The sequence below is a fragment of the Macrobrachium nipponense genome, chromosome 11 (assembly GCF_015104395.2).
Source record: "Macrobrachium nipponense isolate FS-2020 chromosome 11, ASM1510439v2, whole genome shotgun sequence".
NCBI classification, from domain to species: domain Eukaryota; kingdom Metazoa; phylum Arthropoda; class Malacostraca; order Decapoda; family Palaemonidae; genus Macrobrachium; species Macrobrachium nipponense.
Window position 1 is genome coordinate 83,541,479 of NC_061087.1, and position 21,637 is coordinate 83,563,115.

At 36.7% G+C, this 21,637-nt stretch overlaps 1 protein-coding gene across 16 annotated transcripts in view; it reads right to left on the bottom strand.

Moving 5' to 3' along the window:
* The window catches only part of LOC135206510 (pumilio homolog 2-like), a 438,165-nt gene that overhangs the window by 110,007 nt on the left and 306,521 nt on the right, over positions 1-21,637 (bottom strand). For 15 of the 16 annotated variants that reach the window (XM_064237877.1, XM_064237920.1, XM_064237888.1 and 12 more), the window contains one exon: positions 18,702-19,029. In XM_064237877.1, coding sequence (XP_064093947.1) covers positions 18,702-19,029 — 328 coding nt within the window. Of the gene's footprint in view, positions 1-18,701; positions 19,051-21,637 lie in introns of all 16 variants that reach the window. The other variant, XM_064237905.1, reaches the window with a different exon arrangement.

Consider the following 21,637-nt stretch of genomic DNA (forward strand, 5'->3'; position numbering starts at 1 on the left):
CAACTTCTGGAAAACAACTTTGTATCGAAATAAATTATGCGTATTCATTAACAGGCCAATTAAAATAACCAGGAGTTTGAACCTGCAGAACATAAAATTTAAAAAAAAAATGGACTGGCTGGACACCAGAAATAATTAATAGGAAGTTTACGAAAAGCGCAATTTTTTGGTTCTTCAAATAAGAGAATCTCCTGGAGCTTAGAAACCAAGGAAAATTGTTTCCTAACTCCCAAAAAAATGCAAAAATCATCGAAATGCTACATCAAGCCATTTACCTGCAAGATAATTTCAAAGCTCCTAAAATTAGACCCAACTTCAAGGAAGGATTTTTTCTTTATGCTAATGTGGTCTGATAAACGGACAAGTGACGGACGGGCGCGCACGACCACATAATACGTCCTGCAAAAATAGCGTACAAAAAAATCGCAGCTATTAAGGGTCATCTAATCCTGGCAAGGCTTTGATGCGACACGCACGGAACTTCCGTCCGTATCGATATCTTTTTCCAACAAAAAATTTCTTATTGTTATTCGGATGTATTCCACGCATTGCCCATCCAGCTGGGGCTACCGATATCACGAACGCCGTACGATTCGTACAATTTGCACTCCAAGGCCTCCGAGACCCAAGGCGTTGTGATGCGTCCCGCGGAGAAAATCTCTGAAAGCGAGATTCTCTTAAAAACCGAATAACACTAATGCTATATACACACACACAGAAATTATACACACTCACAAATTATGATCAATCATATTACATGTACTCTTTTATATACAGTATTGCAATAATCATATGCAAGTACCTACTTCACAGCAGAGAGAGAGAGAGAGAGAGAGAGAGAGAGAGAGAGAGAGAGAGAGAGAGAGAGGGGTGTCCAGTTAGCACAGGGGGAGGGGGACTGCCTTCTCGCCACCTTTAATGACATGCTAAGACTTCGCCCAAGAAAATGGATTGCTCAAGATTTGTTGTTATTTGTCTTTATGTCTTTATACTGGTCTCCGGGTCTCTGGCCCAAAATAAGTACTAACCACCAGGTACATGATCCACAACTGGGGATCAAAAGCGGCAATCTGAGCTGAATGAAACCTGCCCAGATCAATCTGTATTTACAAAATGCCGACTCTACAGGCAGAGCAAGAGCGAGAGAGAAACTGGACGTATACTACATCGCGGAACATCTGTCAACGCTAAATTACTAGAAACAATGACCAAGAGCGTTATATATCGACTAACTATCAAACGCGAAAAATCTGGTGTCGTAAAAGCTAAGGTCATAGACACAAGTACAATGGGGAAACACTTGATCATTTTTTCCTCGAAATATGCCGTTAATTTCCATCGGTCATAACCAATCAATCATGCCAGGTGGGCCTTTTCAAATGCCACCGGCAAAGCAGGGGCCACCAGCCAATCAAACCGATGTAATAAATCATCACCGACGAATAGGCAACGATTACTCTTTACGCAAAGTTGCCTGCAATCATCTGTCGTGAGGCCTAACCCCCTTCCCCGCCCATCCCCGAATCCAAAAACCTTGCAAACAAACAAAGCCAAGGAAGAAACCAAGCCATCGTCCATCATCTAGGGGGGGACGAGCTAAAGCGTAGACAAATGAATAGTGTGCATGACGTCAGACACGCAGGCAAACGTCAGATTTCTGTTATTTGTGAATAACACAAACCAGACGAAACGGTGATCCATCAGTGTGACATATTGCACAATCACACGACGATGGCACAGCCAGCATGGATGTCAACAGTCGACTGGAAAATGGAAGGCCTCCCAAGAATGGGTGGCAAACAAGCACACATCAAAGATAGCGTTATCCTTCCACAAACAGCGTTTCTTGTTCAAGACGAGCATAAAACATCCAACACTTCTCGTTTCGGACGATGCAATATTTCATCAACTTGAAAAACGGTGTCATCTTGATGTCACCCATTTCTGCCCATAGCAATTTGTAATAAAGGTCATGCATAGGTTGAAACTTTATTCTTTAAATAATTTTCCGCAAAGATATGAGAAATCTGTTATGTTCAATGGTAATAAAATCCTATAACTGATCGATATAAAGTAATAGTGGGTACCTTGTGTCCTGGAAGTAAGGAAATTAACTGTGTTCTCTGGACATTTTGGTTACAAAATTACCAAACTGAGACAGTAGAATCACATCCTGTTTACAAAAAAAAAAATCAATCGATCAATCAACCAACCAACCTAACAACAAAGTTACACACCAGAACGAAAGCATCAATGTTACCCAGAAGAAAAGAGCGCATTCGTCTTCCCCATCTGCCTCGCACAACGCCAATAAGAGTTAGACGTCTATGGCCCATGGGTGCATGTTAAGAGCCATGAAACGACGACGAAGTGTGTGACTAGTATATCTCAATCTTTCTGAATTCACTTAATATCGAATTCGCCACTGCTTTGCAGTAACCTGCATCCAAGAGGAATCCTAACAGATAAGAGCTTCATACCCGGGCTGAATTCGAACCTGGGTCTTTGATGATGAGTAAGTTTTTTTATGTATAATAATAGTAATATTACTATTATTTATATTATTTATATAAGAATATACATACGGGCATAAACAAAACTAAGATTGGTAACAGGCAAGAATATACACATATCCACCAAGATTATTTTCATCTAATATCGAAAACTGGACACTCAGCGTGTTTTAATATTATATGCCAATCCGGCTCGATACAGCCACGTAATCAACTATCACGTAAAGGATACTGACTACACCATCCCCCAACACACCCCAGGTCCCCTTGGATTCTACCAAGGAAAAAAATAAAAATAAAAAATAAAAAAGAATATTCGTGATTGGATAAAAAGGCGATCCTAATCGATAATGTTATGAACCAGATTCTATTGCACCGCAACAAACCCTTTAATTCTGCATTCTGCCCATAGTGATTATGGGGAAAATAGGAAGGTGGACATACGCAAAAATCTGAAGGTGGAAAGGATACGCAAAAAACCTGGCAGAATGGCGAATACTTTACACTAATAACTTGTGTTAAGCTTAAAAAACAGCAATATATAGATTTTTTTTTAAACTATCATTTGTGTGTGTGTGCATGTGGGGGGGGGGGGGGTGTCCTCAAAGAAGAAAAATTCCAGGGTAAAACTAGGACACACTCACGGCAAATAATATAAAAACGTGATGAACCTAGGACATAGTACACGAAGTTCCGTCACCATACAAAGAACTTCCACTGAAACTAAGATCGGAAAAGACCCTCTTGAAAAACTACAGGAGATTCGCATAAGTTTTCCCCGAGGATTTTATTTAACAGCATCTGGTCATGTTATGCAACTCGTAAAGTAGTTAAGTAACTATTAACTATTTCCTCATTCGACTTCTCGTGATCAACTGGCTGACATATGAGCAGCTCCAACATGCAAGGGACCTGGAGCTGGATATCCTTCCCGATTTGTTGTGACCTATCGCTCTTCCTTCACTACATACAATTTGCATACTTAGAGAGAGAGAGAGAGAGAGAGAGAGAGAGAGAGAGAGAGAGAGAGAGAGAGAGAGAGAGAGAGTTATCTATTCACCAACCTTCAAGGGTAATCTTTCAAAAGCCCTGGACTTCGGAGTACCAGCCATCAGTGCGACAATCTTCTGACACACTCAAGTCATGGGTTAAAGTGCTCTCAACTGATGACGTAAATGGGTATCAATTTTAACAATGAAACTGGGATATATCGAGGTCATCGTCATTCCCACCAGGAGTCCTGAATATATCCCAGGTACCAGGGTAACCAAATTTATTTTTCTTTATCAAACAAATTCATACACTCGAGTCATGTTCCCGAGCCCGGATATAATCGAAGGGTTGAATAGTAAATTAACGCCCTTGCCAGAGAGAGAGAGAGAGAGAGAGAGAGAGAGAGAGAGTTTTATCTAGCACAACTCAGCAGCTTGATACAAGCGACAAAGGGCAATAATTTACACCGTGACTCGAAAGTTAAATTCCACCACAAATGATAAAACTGACATCGAGGGATTTACCACTTTAGCTAATCACGAGCAGAACTTTTGATTTGTGCAATGAAACCAGATAATGTATAATCAGTATGTGTAGTGTTACAGAAAAGAATGGACGCCACTCGGCACCGCTACAAACAAGGGAGAGCACCGAAAAATTAAAACTTTTATATTAAAAAAAAAAATAAAAATAAAAGGTACCTCTTTACCGGGGATTCTTGGGGATTATGAAAAAATGAAGAAAAGATGAAAGAAATCTTCACAAGTTGAGTTATCATAACAAAGAGCATCTTTATATGTGCCGCAACCTCAAAGTTGATCACAAGCCTTCAACTTGGAGTCTTTCCACACGTTACTGAAATATTGAGTAAGTAACGACTAATTGGAGAGGATGCCTTCTGTCTACAAGAGACATTAAGGGAAACTTTCAAGTACCCTTCACAAGGCAGCCGAACATTCAAAAACCTACACCAATTGAATACTTAAAGATGACCCACCACCCTACGCCCGTCTTCACCAAATATGAGGTAGTTGCTACAAGTAAACTGGAAATGAAACAACTTGTATTAAGGAAACACTATTGTTTCTTATGAAGTTTAGGCTGATAAATCCAGTGACCGGGACATTTTTGGCCTCGCTGACAACATTTCTTGTTTACAATCATGTCAATTTAAATAAATAAACTCATGTAAATTTAAATAAATAAACTCCCTGCTACATAACTCACAAAAGCAGACTTTCAATTATTCACATTTAAAAAGCTGTTGCAATTACAAAATGATTGATAATCTTACCGATTGTGTTTACTTTCAAGCATACTGAAAATCATTTGAGAGAGAGAGAAGAGAGAGAGAGAGAGAGAGAGAGAGAGAGAGAAGCTAGCTAGCTAACCAAACATCTTGTATGCTCTTAATACCAGCAATAGACTCCCGTACGCCTGTCCCAAAGTAATGACCCAGTGCAACATCTAATATATCCTACTTCTCCTCATACAAAAAGTGGTTTCTTGAGGATCCCGACATGTCGCATCACAATACAATCACAATCACCTTTTAGGATACACAATACCTAACCGCTTCTGCGAATAACCGATATATAGTTAACCAGCAATAATTTTTAATGCCTCTTTAAATCCGTATTCTGCAATGCTGCTCAATACATACTGGGATCGGCATCTATATTAAAGAACACCCGTAAGAAAAAAAAAAAAAAACTTATGCTGACTACAAAATAACCCAACGATATACTGCTGGCAACATTACCGTAGATGAGCCCTACCAAATCCGATATGATAAAAGTAGGCAATTCGGCGTCCGCCCATTATCTCCTTATCATAAACCACGAAGCACTCCAAATGAATTATCAAATGACATAAGTAATTGAAAGTATATCTTATCTACAGGTTCTACTCCGAGAGAGAAACCTGAAATATACATGACCGAAAGAACACCGAAATGGGTACACGTGACCTCCAGAGTAAATATTCGTGTAATATGACTATTGGCCACAGATGGCATTCGGGCTAATATTTTGCCTGCAAATAACCTTGCCAGATAAATTCTCAAACCATCCAAACGCACCAGAGACTGCTTGAACAGGTCATCGAACTGACAAACGAGCCCCCCCCCACCACTTTTTTTTTTTTTTTATTCATATGTCAACATTATAATTCACCAAAACCACGCAAGCAATAGTTTACCAACGCAAAGGAAAGATGGCTTCCTTCAAGTCGGCCTTGAGACGATCAGGTGTATGCAAATTAGTTAACAAGATCGACATTCAAATCTTGCATAATACATACCAGTCAATACAATTCAGTGCATAATCTCTTAGTAACTTTTTTTATCATTGAATGGAAACAGTCTGAATAACGATGAAATGTATATCGAAACAGACAATTTATAAATGAATTTTGTACTTGCACAGCATTTGTTCATTTTTTATTTTTTATAATATAGAAAACATGTAAATCCATTCTTTGTAATCAACACATTTCGAAGATGAACATCCATCGTTCGGAAAAGCATTATCAACTTTTTAAAAGCACAAGACTGGACGCTTTACAGATGATGAACAATATTTACTTTTCATGATACCGGGGAAAAAATCGCTGCCCCTAATAATTGCTAACAAAAAGGTAAAATCCCACAGTAATTCCCAAAAGGAAAATCTTATCAATTAGAGAGAGAGAGAGAGAGAGAGAGAGAGAGAGAGAGAGAGAGAGAGAGAGAGAGAGAGAGAGAGAGAGAGACTAATCTTCATATGTCCATGTTAAATCCAACCCAATTTTTGCATAATCCAACATGCAACAAGCAGCAAAAACTCCACCAACAACTGATACTCAATGCGTGCAGAGGTTAAAAAAAAAAAGAACAACAAAAAAGAAAAAAAAAAACAAGACTATCCAATGTTCCCTTCCTGTGCTAACAGTTATAAATTTCGTGTTAATGCCAATCACCAAATTTAATCTTTCAACGGAAGAGAAAATTTCTAGAACAGACAGGAATGAATCCCCTTCCTGGAATGCGTATTACTGGTTCTATACATACATCTCGGACAACTGGATGAGAATGCTACACATGGATGATCAGCCAAGGTCTTGAATTTTTCACAAGTAAATTTAGAGACGTTATCTTGATCCCTTCTAGGAACAAGAACTTTTACCTTAGGAGAGTTTTTACTACCTCCGACAAGAGGGAATATCTCACGAATGTTTTCACCCAAGTGTGACAAAGATGACCTCGTCGAGGCACTCAAAAGTAGTATAGAATAAACTAAAATATCGATTTTAGGCCGATGAGCAAGAACGAGGACCTGGGAGCATTCTGTGCTAAAAGGGAAATTGAATGTAAAAGGTTAAGAAGGTGAACCACATGGAAAACCTCGCAGCTCCACAACGAAACAATTGTTGGAAGAGGGTGGAAAGTTAAATGGAAGGCATAAGAAAAGGGTACGGTCAAGCCCCGTCCACACGGTCGAGCTTTGCCCGACGAACTTTGCTCGATGTGACGTCATGCTGGACCGTGTGGACGGGCCTTAAAAGGAATGAAAGGGGTTGCAGCCAGGGGCCGAAGGCACGCTGCAAAGAACTTTAGTGCCTACAGTTCACAACGCAATGTGGCCGGACATTTTTTTTTCTCCGCCCTAGCTATCACCCGCAACAGTCGTCTAACAACTAGGTACCTAATGGAGTCCTTAGGTCAACTAAGGCGGGCCATCCTCCATTTTCAGGGACGTGCCCATCTGCACCACCACCTCCCGTTCGAGACTCGAACAGTGTTTGTCCAGGTGTGAGCTAGACAATCTATCACCCTGAGAGAGAGAGAGAGAGAGAGAGAGAGAGAGAGAGAGAGAGAGAGAGAAATAATCATCTTGTTTTCCTTTGAGAGAGGCAGTGCGAGGATCGCTTTCACCAACATCCGCTTAGGCAACAATGGGCTCCAGGGTGGCGATAGAAGGGAAATGGAACGACGGGAGAGTAATTTTTTGTTTCTTTGAAAAAACAACGCTGTCACAACTACTTATATGCAAGGCCAAATTTCCTCGTGTGGGCACACGGACTTATAAAAATAGCCTGCAGACCATCTGATTTAAAAAAAAGATCGACAATCATCGCCCAGGGTATTCGACCGTACCAATTAGAAAAATCTTCCAAATCTGGTATACATCTAATAAGCTACAAATGCCTTTGCGCAGCTTTAATAAAAAGAGAAAAAACATTAAGTAAATGGTTCGTTCATGAATTGTCTGATATCACGGGAAATATTTGCCAATTTGTGACATACTTCAATGAAATTGCTACGTCATTCCCTATTTCATCATTAAGGATGATTACCTATACTTTCAATACATTAGAAAGCACTTACAAATTGAATTCCGTTTCAGTCTTTAAATAGCCGAACCGCCTCCTTTCCCCTACAAACACTGAACTAGAGTAATTTCCCCAATTTCCAAACCATTAGTTTTAATAAGTTGGAACTTCTGAACGATGAAGTACGTGGCCAAACTATACTTCCCGAACAACAATTCATTAAGAAGTTTGGGAAATCGAGGGCAATTCATAAACACGAACCTTGCTACACAATGATAAGTCCTCCTCAAAGCCCATCCCTTTCGTGTACGAGAAGGATCAGGAAACAGTATTAAATAATATTCAACCCGAAGTCACCTACAAGAGGCCTTTAAAAATCTACGACGACTATAAAAGGGTTTGGTGCGAACGAAGGGACACAAGATCACAGACACAGACAGACACAGAATTAGAGAGAGTTTCGAGGGAGAGGGGGAGGGGGGGATGGGTATAACCTTCCCAAGGGTAGCCTGGGTGGGGTCACATCAAGGACCCTCTGTAGCGCCCTGAAGGACCTCCTTGTTCCCCTCGCAGGAACCCCTCCCCTACTGAACCACTCTTCTTCACTCTTCGAATAACCCCCCACCCCCGGACACGCACACACTACGCACACACACAGATAAACCTTCCACCTCATACTCACTCGGTCACCTCCCTTCCACCCACCAATACTACGCCACCTCCTCCTCCTCCTCCTATATCTAGTCGAGCTATACCTCTGACTCCCGACACCCACTCTTGGCTCTTCACCTTCTGCCGCCTGGGTTTTCTTTATCATCAGAAACGAATTAAGAGAAGCAACCGTCTTACTTTTGACAAGCGAAGTGGCGGTTAAAGTTGCATATTAGGAATATCGTAAACTATAAAAATGAAGATGGAAGGTCGCGCCAGGTCCCACGAGTAGCAACTGTGTTAAGAGTTAAGCAACGCACACAAACGAGCATGGGAACGAACGCGCGCAACTTTCGAGAGAATCGATGAAGTTTATTAAAGCAACATCATTCCTCGCCACTCATCGCCGCCTAAGTAAATAGAGGAAGCTCTAAGCCCGACAGACCAGCTCTAACTACTGTGCATAAACATACCATTTGGGATGGACTGATGACATCCACCCCTGTCATCTGTGATGCAGAAAAACAACGCAACTTCCCTTGGGCGTCAAACAAATCACGGCAGTCAAATGAAAGCCAAACAACCAATATGAAGTTCCCGGACACCTACACGGCAGGGTCTCGTTTCAAAGAACGGTTGATTGGAGGAAATGTAACAGACGGCCTTTCACTGGTACAAACAAGGACGGAATTTCAAGAGAACGCCACCATGCAAACAGTCCCGTCACAACACTCACTCACTCTCTCTCTCACAACTGCTAAGAAACAAAACAACAACTTAAGTTTTTTTTATTAAGATTAAAATAAAATTGCTAATACATTTCCCACACGCAACATAATATTTCGGAAAAGGGATCGCTATTTCCCCAAACGTTATCTACGTCCCACTTAGTGTCCCGATAAAAAAAAAAAAAAAAAAAAAAAAAAAAAAAAAAAAAAAAAAAAAAAAAAAATGACAGCGCATGCGCAATATCCTGCTGGGGGACACAGCATCCGCATTCCTATCGTTACGGTTCCAATGGCATTAAAATGTGATTGAACTTTATTTCACCCATTCGAAGAGCTGCTCTCTTCCATTACAACCGAGCGTGATACTCAGCAACTTTCTATAATATAGTGGGGTAATTGATTGAATACTTTCGATGGCCACTGAGGAGTTCAACTGCAAGAAAGGGGAACTGAGTAACGAGCTCATTAATACATATCAACTTGAAAAATGCTTTGCAAATAATTTAGAAATGTGCAATTTCTCACAATTGAAATTGTATCTACAGCAGTGAGACACTTCAATAACATTTTCAAGGTCGTCTTGTGTATTTAGATTCACAGGATTTGATGCGAGATACAATAGTATACAAACAAAAGACTAACACAATGCAATGTTAATTCAGCAGTCAGGCGAATGGTAGAGAAATTTGAAAACAGCCATATAAAGCAACACCACACGACTCCGCATACGGCGCATGAGCGTGGTGGCGGTGGCAATGTCGCCACCACTGCATCCAAAGGAAGAACGCTCCTTATAAACCCAAAATACCTTTACTGTTAAAACAAACAAACTCAAAAGCAGGAGCTTCGTCTGAAGTGCAGCGCATCATCTCTCAACTACTACCCCACCTACCTACCCCCTCAAAACATCTCCCACCTCCTACTTCTAGCACTCGAGTCCAACAGTCCTCCTCACTCCAACTTCTTCCCCTCTGCGGGGCACGCACACTTATTATTCATCTTTTCTTAAAAAGAACGCGAGTGAATAATGTTAACATTTTTCAAACTTGAAAATCCGAAAAAGAAGCTCGCATACAATCTTCCCGGTTTGCTACGTTCAAGACTAAAGGACTGAGAAGCAAGTAAATGAAGTCTAATTTCGGGAATAACATAATTCTTTCATCCGTTCCTCTACCTCTCAAATTACAGCGTTCAAGACAAAACAGGGTTACGGAGCAAGTATATTGTAAGTGTGACTTCAAAAAACAGTTCGACCCTTCAAAACTATTTTATGGCAGAAATGTGCCATCATACATATAACAAACTAGGGTGAAAATAATTCCTGATACATAGAGAAAAAAAAAAACTTTACACACAAAACAAAATTATACCTAATTCTTGATACCTAAATAAAACAAATAAAAATTACATAAATAATTACCGATGCCTAAAAAAACCTAATTCTTAAATATTTTTCCATATAACCCTGGAGCATAACCTACAATAACAGGGATCAATAATGAAAAGCCAGTAGTATTTTAGTAATGCCCGTATATAAACAAGTTAAACTAATTTTCGTTTTCCGTGACTGTTACCTGCATTCAAGCAATCAGAACCAGGGGGTAATGAAATTGTAGACCACAGATGTGTTCAACCTCGGCGTTGTAAATAAATCTAGATAAATACACCTGCCAAAGTGACCTGCGCTTTTCAAAAGTTAAAAAGCTAAGGGCCAATATAATTCAACCTTAACTCATCAATTTGTATGCAAAATCTATGATGAGTAACTATCCAAAGGTGCTCGTGTATTTATAAAAAGAAAATTTTGTTCCAACACATGTAAAAAATTGAAGACAAATATGCTACGATATCAAGTAAATCTCGCAGAAATTTCAAGTTAAATAAAAGAAAGTGTTTAGCACGGTTGGCGCCGCTGCCATAAATACTTTCACTATCTGAAGGATTCACCAACATTGATATCTATTAAATTTACGACCTAGCACTTACAACTCTAGATTTAACCATGAATCCTTGCCCAATGCCTACTCCTTGAAGAAAATGTTTGCGGAACGAATCGCGAAATAAAATTAAACCAGTCAAAGCTGCAGTCGAATAGGTTCTCTCGTTGTTGTTTGATCTGCCACTGTTTCTATTTGCAAAATATACGATATGAAAACGTAAACCACATGTTATCATTATGTTGTTCACATAAGATAGTATTACTACATTATTATTATTTATTATTATTATTATCATTGTGGGCACAATTTTCAGTGTCGAAAATGATAACAATGATTGCAGGTCCACAATAATATCGCATGTGAAGTATATAAAGTGTTTAATGATAATGCTTTCGAACCCTGCACCAGGTTCATCCTTTGCTGAGGATGAACCTGGTGCAGGGTTCGAAAGCTATTATCATTAAACACTTTATATACTTCACATGCGATATTATGTGGGGACCTGCAATCATTATTATCATTATTATTATTATTATTATTAAGCTAGTTTAAAATACGTAAAACTATAGTGGTGGCCAGGTTGGTTTTTAGTAATAAAATTTAAACCTTTCAAACTATTTGATACCTCGAGAACTGGATACGTCGTTAGAGTTTGAAAATAAATTAAATTGGTATTTCAGTACGCGTTCACTTGCATTCTCTGGTTACAGGGATTGGGCAATGTGTTAATTCATTAAACATCCATGGGTCCAATGAACGCTGCGAATTTTAAAGAGATGTAATTACGTCAGCGTGACGTTCTTTCTGATATATCATGAAACCCGTAATCCAATGATCATTTTGACCTGTCTCAACTTATTGTTTCGTCTTGATTTACTCCATATAGCGTCGTCATTATTAACTATTATGGGTATCACGTGATATAGCAGCTGAAAAGAGATACTAAACTGGTACTTGAACAGCACTTCAGCTGCATCTTTTGCTACTTTCTCTCTTCAGTTCTCCATCATGCTAACGGGAACAAGAACTCGTAACAAATTTCTACAATTACATATCATGAGATTGTGAAATGAAAAGGATTTCTGCGGACAAGAGACTTTCTGGACTTCAATAGGACAAAAACTTTACATTTATCATGATCAAAATAAATAATAACTATGTTAACATTCTTAGCTGGAACAAGACTTACCCAAGAGGTCTGGTCTTATTAATATTCTAATCTTGTTCAATTTCACTCTATGCAATTTAGGCAGTTTTATTTCTATCTTCACATTCACTGAAAACTATGCAACCAAATTAATTTTGATTAACTGTTGAATATTGTGCTGCTTTTCTATGGTTTGGTTTATACAGGTTACTCATATCCCTAAAGTTTAGAGTGTAACCATTTCAAAGACGTAGTCATTTTACTTCAATAGGACGTTCTTTTTTAAATGAATACTACAGCCCAACAGTAGTTATTCGGTTTTAATTTATAACACATTCATTCTACAAAAAATGCCATTTGCTAAATATGATAGGCTTTACAAATGGGGAAAAAAATAAGAAAAAACACGCGCTAAGATCCAGTATTATGTAAACATTCATATCAGGATTAAAATAACTGGTAGCAGCTAGACAAAAGGATTTAGAGCAATAATTTAGGACTTCTACAGCACATTTAGAATATAAAAATATCAAAATTTTCTGTGGTGAATGTTTTGAATAATCGTAACTGCTGACCACTATAAAAAGTTCTGCTGTAAAACCCGAAGCACTGATGGGAAGAAATATTTTAAACTACGACATGGTAGCATTCTCAATATGTATATACAATGGAAAAAGGGAACCACGAGTATAAATTGCAGTGTGCACCGTCTTGTCTTGAATGTTCTGCTGTATTCCGGTACGTATGTTCAGGAGTACGTACATGCATATTCATGAAAAAAAGTATGGATAACACAACGTCAGGATGAGTTGTAGTATTAGGTCCGTGCTAGACACAAATGACTCTTGGGTGTACATCAAAAAGGTTACTTCAAGACTGGTCGGAAGCAATAATGTTTCAGTGCTTTACATTGATCACAAATGCCAGCGCTGCTCAGGTATTCAAATATTTAAACAAGCAATGTGTTACATTTGCTTTAGTTCTTTCTTCGTACACAATCATGTATCTGGTGCTGCAATAATTTGGTTAATGAGTCGAGCTGTTTTATTCGAGACACAACTACTGATATGAGAACTAACTTCTACAGTAAATAACAAACTTGTCAGGCTATACTATAGTAATGTCTGTGGTTTTACTGCTTTAACATTGTATACAAAAATACTACCGCTTGCGAGGTTTGCATATACCTGGCAACTTTCTTTGCGTTATTATTATTACATGAATAATGTTAACTAACACAACTTGAAACCAGTAGTGTATTCCAAATTCGTCTGCCCATTTCACAGGTATGTATACTAATTACAAGGGAAGTGTCAAGTACAATTTGTTTTTGGCTAGAATTTATACGGAACTTCTATCAGCTGTGGCATATCATGAGCGTCCATCGATCTTTGTTACTTATCAGAAGACGGCCTAATATCTGATAAATGAGGATGGGAAGTACTGTATGTTTCTGATAGCTGTCTCACTGGAATTATTCAAGGAATATTTCCCTACGATATACTTCATTCATCAACGCTTCCCTAGCTTGGCATACACTTTGGGTTATACGCACCTTGTAAAGCATCAGTAATTAATACTCCGAATACTGGGCTTAAATTTCACACTTTATCTGATTAGTGGTAATAAAAGTAATTCATTTTGTTAAAAGCATCACAAAGATTACGAGGGCTCTGAATATGGGAAGTCAATCCGTAATTCTACATGTTAACAAATGGAAATTCTCTTACACAAGTTGATGATTAGCCACACATGGAAATGTATATAATCAATGGTGGCTACATAGAAAACATTAATCCAAAATAGTATGTCTACACGAAAAGCGTAAATCCAAATTGGTACTGCAGTAATCAAAGATTTAAGTACTCTACTATGCAGATAAAATTTAAGTTAACACATTTCTTACGGATCTGCGAAATTGCATAAAAACACAACATTCGATTATGTAACTAGCAATTTTTCAAGATGCTGGTTACATAATGACCAAACATTATGTCTAGTCAATGACTGTTTGTTAGCTGTCACACTGATGTTAAGATTTTCTCCTGACATTTTACGCATGGAGTTCTATTGCCTGATTCAATCACTGTGATGTCTTGAAAATTTTTTTTTTTATATAAATAATGGGTCAATATACATATCAATTATAAAATGTACATAGCTCCACCTCCAAGATTCTAGATGTTTAGTATTACACAAAGATCTACACTGCATGTTACAATATCTCAAAGTATTAAGTTTACTTTTAACATTTCCACAAACGTTTTAACATTACTGTACCATCATATTTACTATCATGTGCAGCAATAAAATGGAACAACTGATTTGTTGCTCAAACTTCCACAGAATTAAATACATACGTGTAAAAAATGAACAAAAGGTAATAAATGGATGAAACAAATACCAAATTAAGGCAATGGAGTGCAGTACATGACAGTTACATTATGACTTCTCGAGGCCTATATCAATCAATCAACACTGCAATCTAACCCTCCTCCTGGTTCTATGCGCAACACAAATGACATGCATGTCTTTTCCAATCCAATATCGAATGACATCTCTTGTCAGGAGTGGGGAGAAAAAAGAAGCAAGCTGAAGTTAGACAGCTAGATTGGAGGAAGTAAAAAAGTGTGTATGTAAGAGGGAGGGAGGGGGAGACAAGAATGAAGTAAAACAGTGCTGTTACAGACCCAAAGCGTACTACAAAATATTTTGAATCACTTTCAGTGTACTGTTAGCATCCAGGTCCCTACAAAATGAACTTATCTAGAAATTCACAATTTCCATTTTTGCTTTGAGTATCATTATTGTTAATCATTTTAACCAGCCACTGACAAGATTAATCAAACCTCTCAACAGTTAATCCTGCAGTACTTGTTCTCGATTAAACAGACCTTAATTGAAATACAAATTAAAAATTCAATGGCTGGTTTTCAAAACTCAATACGTATAAAGGTACTTCAATAAAAATTCAATGGCTGGTTTTCAAAACTCAAGGTACTTCAATAAATGAAACTTGGACAGTAGCTAAATTAAGTATGACTATAAGAGATGATTTGCATTCACTACAATTGGGACTGGGCCATGAGTAGTTGTTGTTGTTGTTTAGAAGAAGAAGAAGAAGAAGAAGAAGAAGAAGAAGAAGAAGAAGAAGAAGAAGAAGAAGAAAACAAAAGAGGGGGAGGGGGTGGGGGGGGGGGGGGGGGGGTCTTATGAAAGTGACCAACATTTCAAAAGTGGTATTCCTTCTGGAGTAAGGATAACACCAAAATCCAACATCTGATTTATTCTGCTTTATTACTATCAGATTCATTATTCCCCAAATTCCACATTTAACTAATGATAGATTTAAAAGACAGTATCAGTGATGAACATAATAGCATGGGTGATCTGTTCCTTACATTTATATTGCTAATGATGCTCGTGATCAGAAAGCTGTGCGACAGCAAAGCACCACTGCTTCTCAAACGCAGATTTCTATTGTTGTTCATTTGTATACCTTACTCTGCTAACATAACCAGTGCAAATTTATTCTCTCCCTACTCTATTATTTTTTGGCACTGTTGTTAACACACACTGTTACTTTTTAAGTTTCCTCATTTAAAATACTGACATGCTTAAAAATAATCTAACATGGCTTCAAGTAACCATATAATCAGTTTGGTTTGTGTTGCTTTTTGAAGTTTTAAGCGTCTTTTTCCTCACATTTAATGTCACTAGCATACTGTATATCATAACTAGTCAACTTTATATAATTTCTTAAAAAATAACCAACGAGGTTAATATATATACTTTTAATATACTATATCTTGGAATTTAATAACTTTTAGGTTTGGTATGTCATAGTGCTACAATATATTGCGATCTTTAAATATTTTGAGTGGTAAATAAAAAAAAAGTTACATATCTACTAATGACTAAAGAATATAACTTAAAAGCTTAACAAATTAACAAAATTAAGAGTAAGATTTAGTGTACCATTTGTAATACATACGACATTACACAGTGTGTAAGAGAAGTTTATGCAAATATTTTGGGGAATGAAAGAAAAAGTACCTTTGAGCAGAAATTGTTCTATAAACATAAGCATTTTAAGGCTTTGTTTATCGGTGAGGGGAATTTTAAAATACTAACCGTTATCATTAGCGCTGCTTTCCCGCAATGGAGGTTGGTAGCAAGAGGTCGCAGTAGTCTGGGATGTGGGGCAGAGAGTGCCACATAGGAGCAGGATGGCGCGATTAGGCCGACGTGCATAAAGTACCTCCCAATCGCACGTAATATTTAGAATTTGAAGAAACAAAAAATGCATCATCATTGAATCCCTTTCCCTCCCTATCAGTGCTATTCATTGGACACCGATAACAAAAATGAAAAAGAAATGGAAGCCTAACTGAATCTACCCTCCATCAAAGGCAGGCTTATTTATTCATTACGCATATAAAAATTTTTAAATGTTTTAAACATTTCTCCCTCTCCATCTAAAGTATTCATTAGAACAAGTCATGTTTCCTGGTTCAACAATTCTGTGACGAAGCTGCAGGACAGAGCACACTAGAATTCAATGTTCACAAATAAATGTTGCTTAGCAACATTTACGCTACTTGATACGTAAACCCATACGATACCACTGTCAGCTATTCGTTTAAAATAGAATACTTTCCATAAAAAAATTAAAATTAAAAAACTATTAATACACTTGCCTCATCCTCCCACCCCTAACACTCCTGATGTAAACCCAAGACCAACCTCCATTGTGTGAAAGCAGCACTAATGATAATGGTTATTTTAAAATTCCCCTCACCAACAAACAGTGTCTTAAAATGCTTATGTATGTTTATAGAACATTTTCTGCTCAAAATTACATTTTCTTTCATTACCCAAAATATTTGCATAAAATCGTGTTGCAACCTGTAAAGTATGAGTTCCAACATCACTCTAAATTATTACTCAGCAGATTTACTGTAATTTAGGTTACTGTTTGATTACTACACTGTCCTCCAACCAAGAAAACTGGCAGCTTGGCATCCCAAATACAATGTGAAAATTAAGACAAATATGTAGGAATAGAATTTTTTCCATCGTTTATCTTGTTTTTTTAACATTAAAATGCTGTGTATTTGACTATTCTTGTAGACACCCGTAGTAGCATTATTTTGTTAATATCTAGTGGTTCTGTTCACAGACTGATTTCTCAACCCGTTGCCCTTACAGTTACACTGATTTCCAAATGAAGATCACAACAGTAGAAGCTTTTTTTGTGAGTGATATTAACCTCTTAGAATACTTAGGATGGAAAACATTTTATAGGAGAGACCCTCAACAGTGAATTTTACTCACTCTTTAACTTTGTTGCTATTCTTATTGTATTTCTGTACATAGAGCATATACCTTCTTGCTGCAATGATTTCCTCTGAATTCACAATAAACCTTATTCCTTAAACAATACTCTTGCTCTACCTTAACAGACATATTTTAACATACTTGAAAAGTAACAGACTTCACTGACAAAAGCATTTTAGCTGCAGAGTACCACTGTTGGTATGCTTAATAGGATGCAGTTACAACTGACGGTAGCCCCTAGGAGTTACTTTTCTGCCTTGAATAATAACATGGTAGATAGTTTGGGAATAAGACCGCATGGTATGCAGACAGTGGAATTATCTGTCCTTTTAAGTCATCAGTAACTAATATGGTATGAGGCCTAACTTTGGTTAGAAAAAAATAAAATTACATTGTTCAGGACATCTCAAACTGTTCCAAATCCAAAATTCAGTGTGCACAGGTTATCAAATACTTATTCATCTGTAATCTCTCTCAATGTGTTATGCTTGTATCAACCAACTTTTACATAACATTTACAAATATACCTGACATGCCAAAAGCTTTGTAGTGCTCTTAACATTTTATATCTCAATACTGATATCATTAATAATATACACTTAATTTTTTATTCTAAATTTGAGACGATATAGCTCTACGGTCGTTATACGTTAGAAAAATTAGCTTCATGTAAACATTTTCTTTTACTACAATATTAATCATTATGACTTGAACCACAGTCACTTATCCTGTTTTTAGCTATATTTCATTAAATCCTAATTTTACAGAAAATTTCTGCAATCACTGCCTATGCCTGGCATCTAGTAAATGCTACTCGGCACACTAAAGAGCATAATCACATTGCTTCCACTTGTAAGGACCAGACTTTTCTTTTTATTGTAAACTGCAGAACTGACTGATGCTTCTAGTTTAACAGGCAGTAACATTAATTTACATTTCATGTACAATGTTACTCTGTTTTAAGTTTGTAGTCTTAATATTTTCCCATGAAAATTTATGTGGGGAAAACTTTCTTGATGAAAGTTTCAATATAATAAAAATTTGTACTTACCAAACAGAAGAGGCTTTCCTAACTTACCTGACTGTCAGTAGTGAAGCTTTGTGGTTGAGGTCCCCCTGGTCCAGGTAGCAACGTCGGCGAGTCCATCGGCATGCTAGTAGCCATGTTATTGTAGTCCGGTCCTCCAGGTGATGAAAACGGACCACTCATACCAGGATCTAAAATTCCAGCGTGACCACCTATCCCTCCAACCGCACCTCCTCCTTCAAAGCCAGGATCTAAGGGTCCAAGAACTGGCGCTCCTGGTCCCATGACAACTCCACCGCCACCAGTGGTGTCAGGCACCATACCATTTTTGTTTAGGTCTTCTTCAGATGGTGATCCTTGTCTGCTCCCAGGTGTTCGACTGTGAGATGATTGCAACACACTGCTTTCATTAAGTAATTCTGACCAGTACCAACTGATTATAAATATACAAACACTTACAACATATAATTTTTAAGTAACTTTACAACTGCATAATGTGACCTCAGAGAGAGAGAGAGAGAGAGAGAGAGAGAGAGAGAGAGAGAGAGAACCAAGCTGAACAAACAAAAATGCCATCAGTAAAAATCCAAGGTTGCAAATCTTTCCTATGAAGTTAGAAAACCCTTATGACACAAACTTTACTTTCACTTCAATTTGAGAAAAAAATAAAATGAAGGCTCTATATATATATATATATATATATATATATATATATATATATATATATATATATATATATATATATATATATATATAAATAGATATATGCCACAAAGGAAAAATAAACGAATGAGGATCTGCAAGATCTTTTGACGTTTAACGTCGAAAGATCTTGCAGATCCTCATTCGTTTATTTTTCCTTCGTGGCATATATCTTTGTTTATGGATTTATCACGTTCCTAACTTTTGTGATTCAGTTATACATATATACATACATACATATATATAATATATATATAAATATATACTATATATGATATATATATATATATATATATATATATATATATATATATATATATATATACACACATATATATATATACATATATATATACATATATATATACATATATATATATAATATATATATATTTATATAAATATATAGTATATATATATATATATATATATATATATATATATATATATATATATATATATATATATATATATATATATAACAAACCACCATCACTTGGCAGCTGAAGTTAAATTCTCCACTTTATTCAAAGACTAGCTGCACACTTTTCAAAGAGAGTAATACAGAAACCATTACAAGGTCATACAACAAGAATGCCAATTCACATTTCTGTATATAATTTGTTAAAAACAGGTATATAATCTTTTTTCTACCTAAACTACCACTGCAACATTTTAAATGGCTACCTATTACTCTGGAAAAAAAATTTGAAATTTTTTTTTCTATTTGGGTTCACTTTTTGACTAACCCATAGATATGCAATTTACCATAGTCAAACACACAGCCAAGGTTCTGAATACGCTGAACAGGGTATCTTTATGTAATTTTAAGGATCCTAGGGCACTTCTAGAATTATTAACTTTTGTGAAGGCATAATTAACTTACCAGCAATTAAACAGTATAATTCTTGGGGGAAAAAAAATTTTAAAAAAAATTTGAAATTCAGTCTATCAGGATAGATTGCAGCCATCTTTTTTAATGCATGAGATGGACCCTTTCATTTTAGCTGTTCTATACTATGAAGGTTACAAAGTTCTGAAATTTAAGCGTAATTTTTGGGGGATGAATAATATAAATGAGTGAATTATATATATCTAAAGAGGAGGCAGTCCTGATGCTGGAATATTGGTTATATTTCTATTTAAAGGCCCAATGAGCTGACTAGCTTTAGTATGAAATGCCAGTAACGATAATTTAATAAATGACCCTCTGATCAAAATGTTTTATGGTAGGAGTATCCCTTGAATCAGTTCTTAGTACTGTGAATTATCATGAAATTAAAATGGACAATAAGAGACTGACAATTTGTACTGGTCTGCTACAAGTGCACTAAAGCTCTAATGGATACTTCAAGTCATTTAATATGAATTTATTTTGTGAAGCTGATTTAAAGTTAATTCTCTATACATACTCTAACTGCAGTAGAACAGTTTCCTTATTCAAAAATCAGTGTCCTGTTATGTTATGACTGCAATTCATATTAAGGTTTGTATAAGACAATTTAATAATTCATATATTTAGCAATCCACAAATTAGAGGTTGTATAAGACAACTTAATAATTCACATTTTCAATTCCTGACGTACAATTTAAGAAGATCCCCCAACCCTACATCTCTTATGACTATTGTTTGTGAACTTGAAATAAATGGTCCAAGAGGGAATTTTGAATATTGGCAGATGGCCTCAAATGAAGTACATCCGTTGAGCAGTGATTTCTCGGGAGTCACTTCTTGTTGTGTAAAATTATTTTTTTAATTAAAAAAACCTATCAAAAGTTCACTGTTTACATTCAATTCCTCCTTTGTTATGAATGTCAAAACAGAATAATGACTCTAGGTACATCTATTATCTTGGCATTCCAACTCACAAGTCGGTATAACTCCAGTGGATACACCAAAAAGCTCTAGTCAAAAACATTTTTCCATCAACTAGCATAGTTAATACCCATGTCATTACAATGACAGGTCAAATAAAGATTAAAACTGTTCTGGAAAATAGTTTTTTTTTAACTGTTCTGGAATTTTTTTTTTTATTTTGTAACACAATTGGAAAGAAAAAAGATGAGATGAGGTTTCTGGCTATGTTTACCAGATACAGTAAAACAGCATCTAGTAAAATACTAGTGATGTGATGGAAGGAAAAATCGCTAAAAAGATCAGTACTTGAATTCTCAAAATATACAAGTTGCAATAAGGCTAAAGCAGCAACAACCTATTCATCAAGCTGGCTCGCAAAAAAAAAGTAATTTCTATTTCAATTTTGTATCTTATTTTTGGAGACATC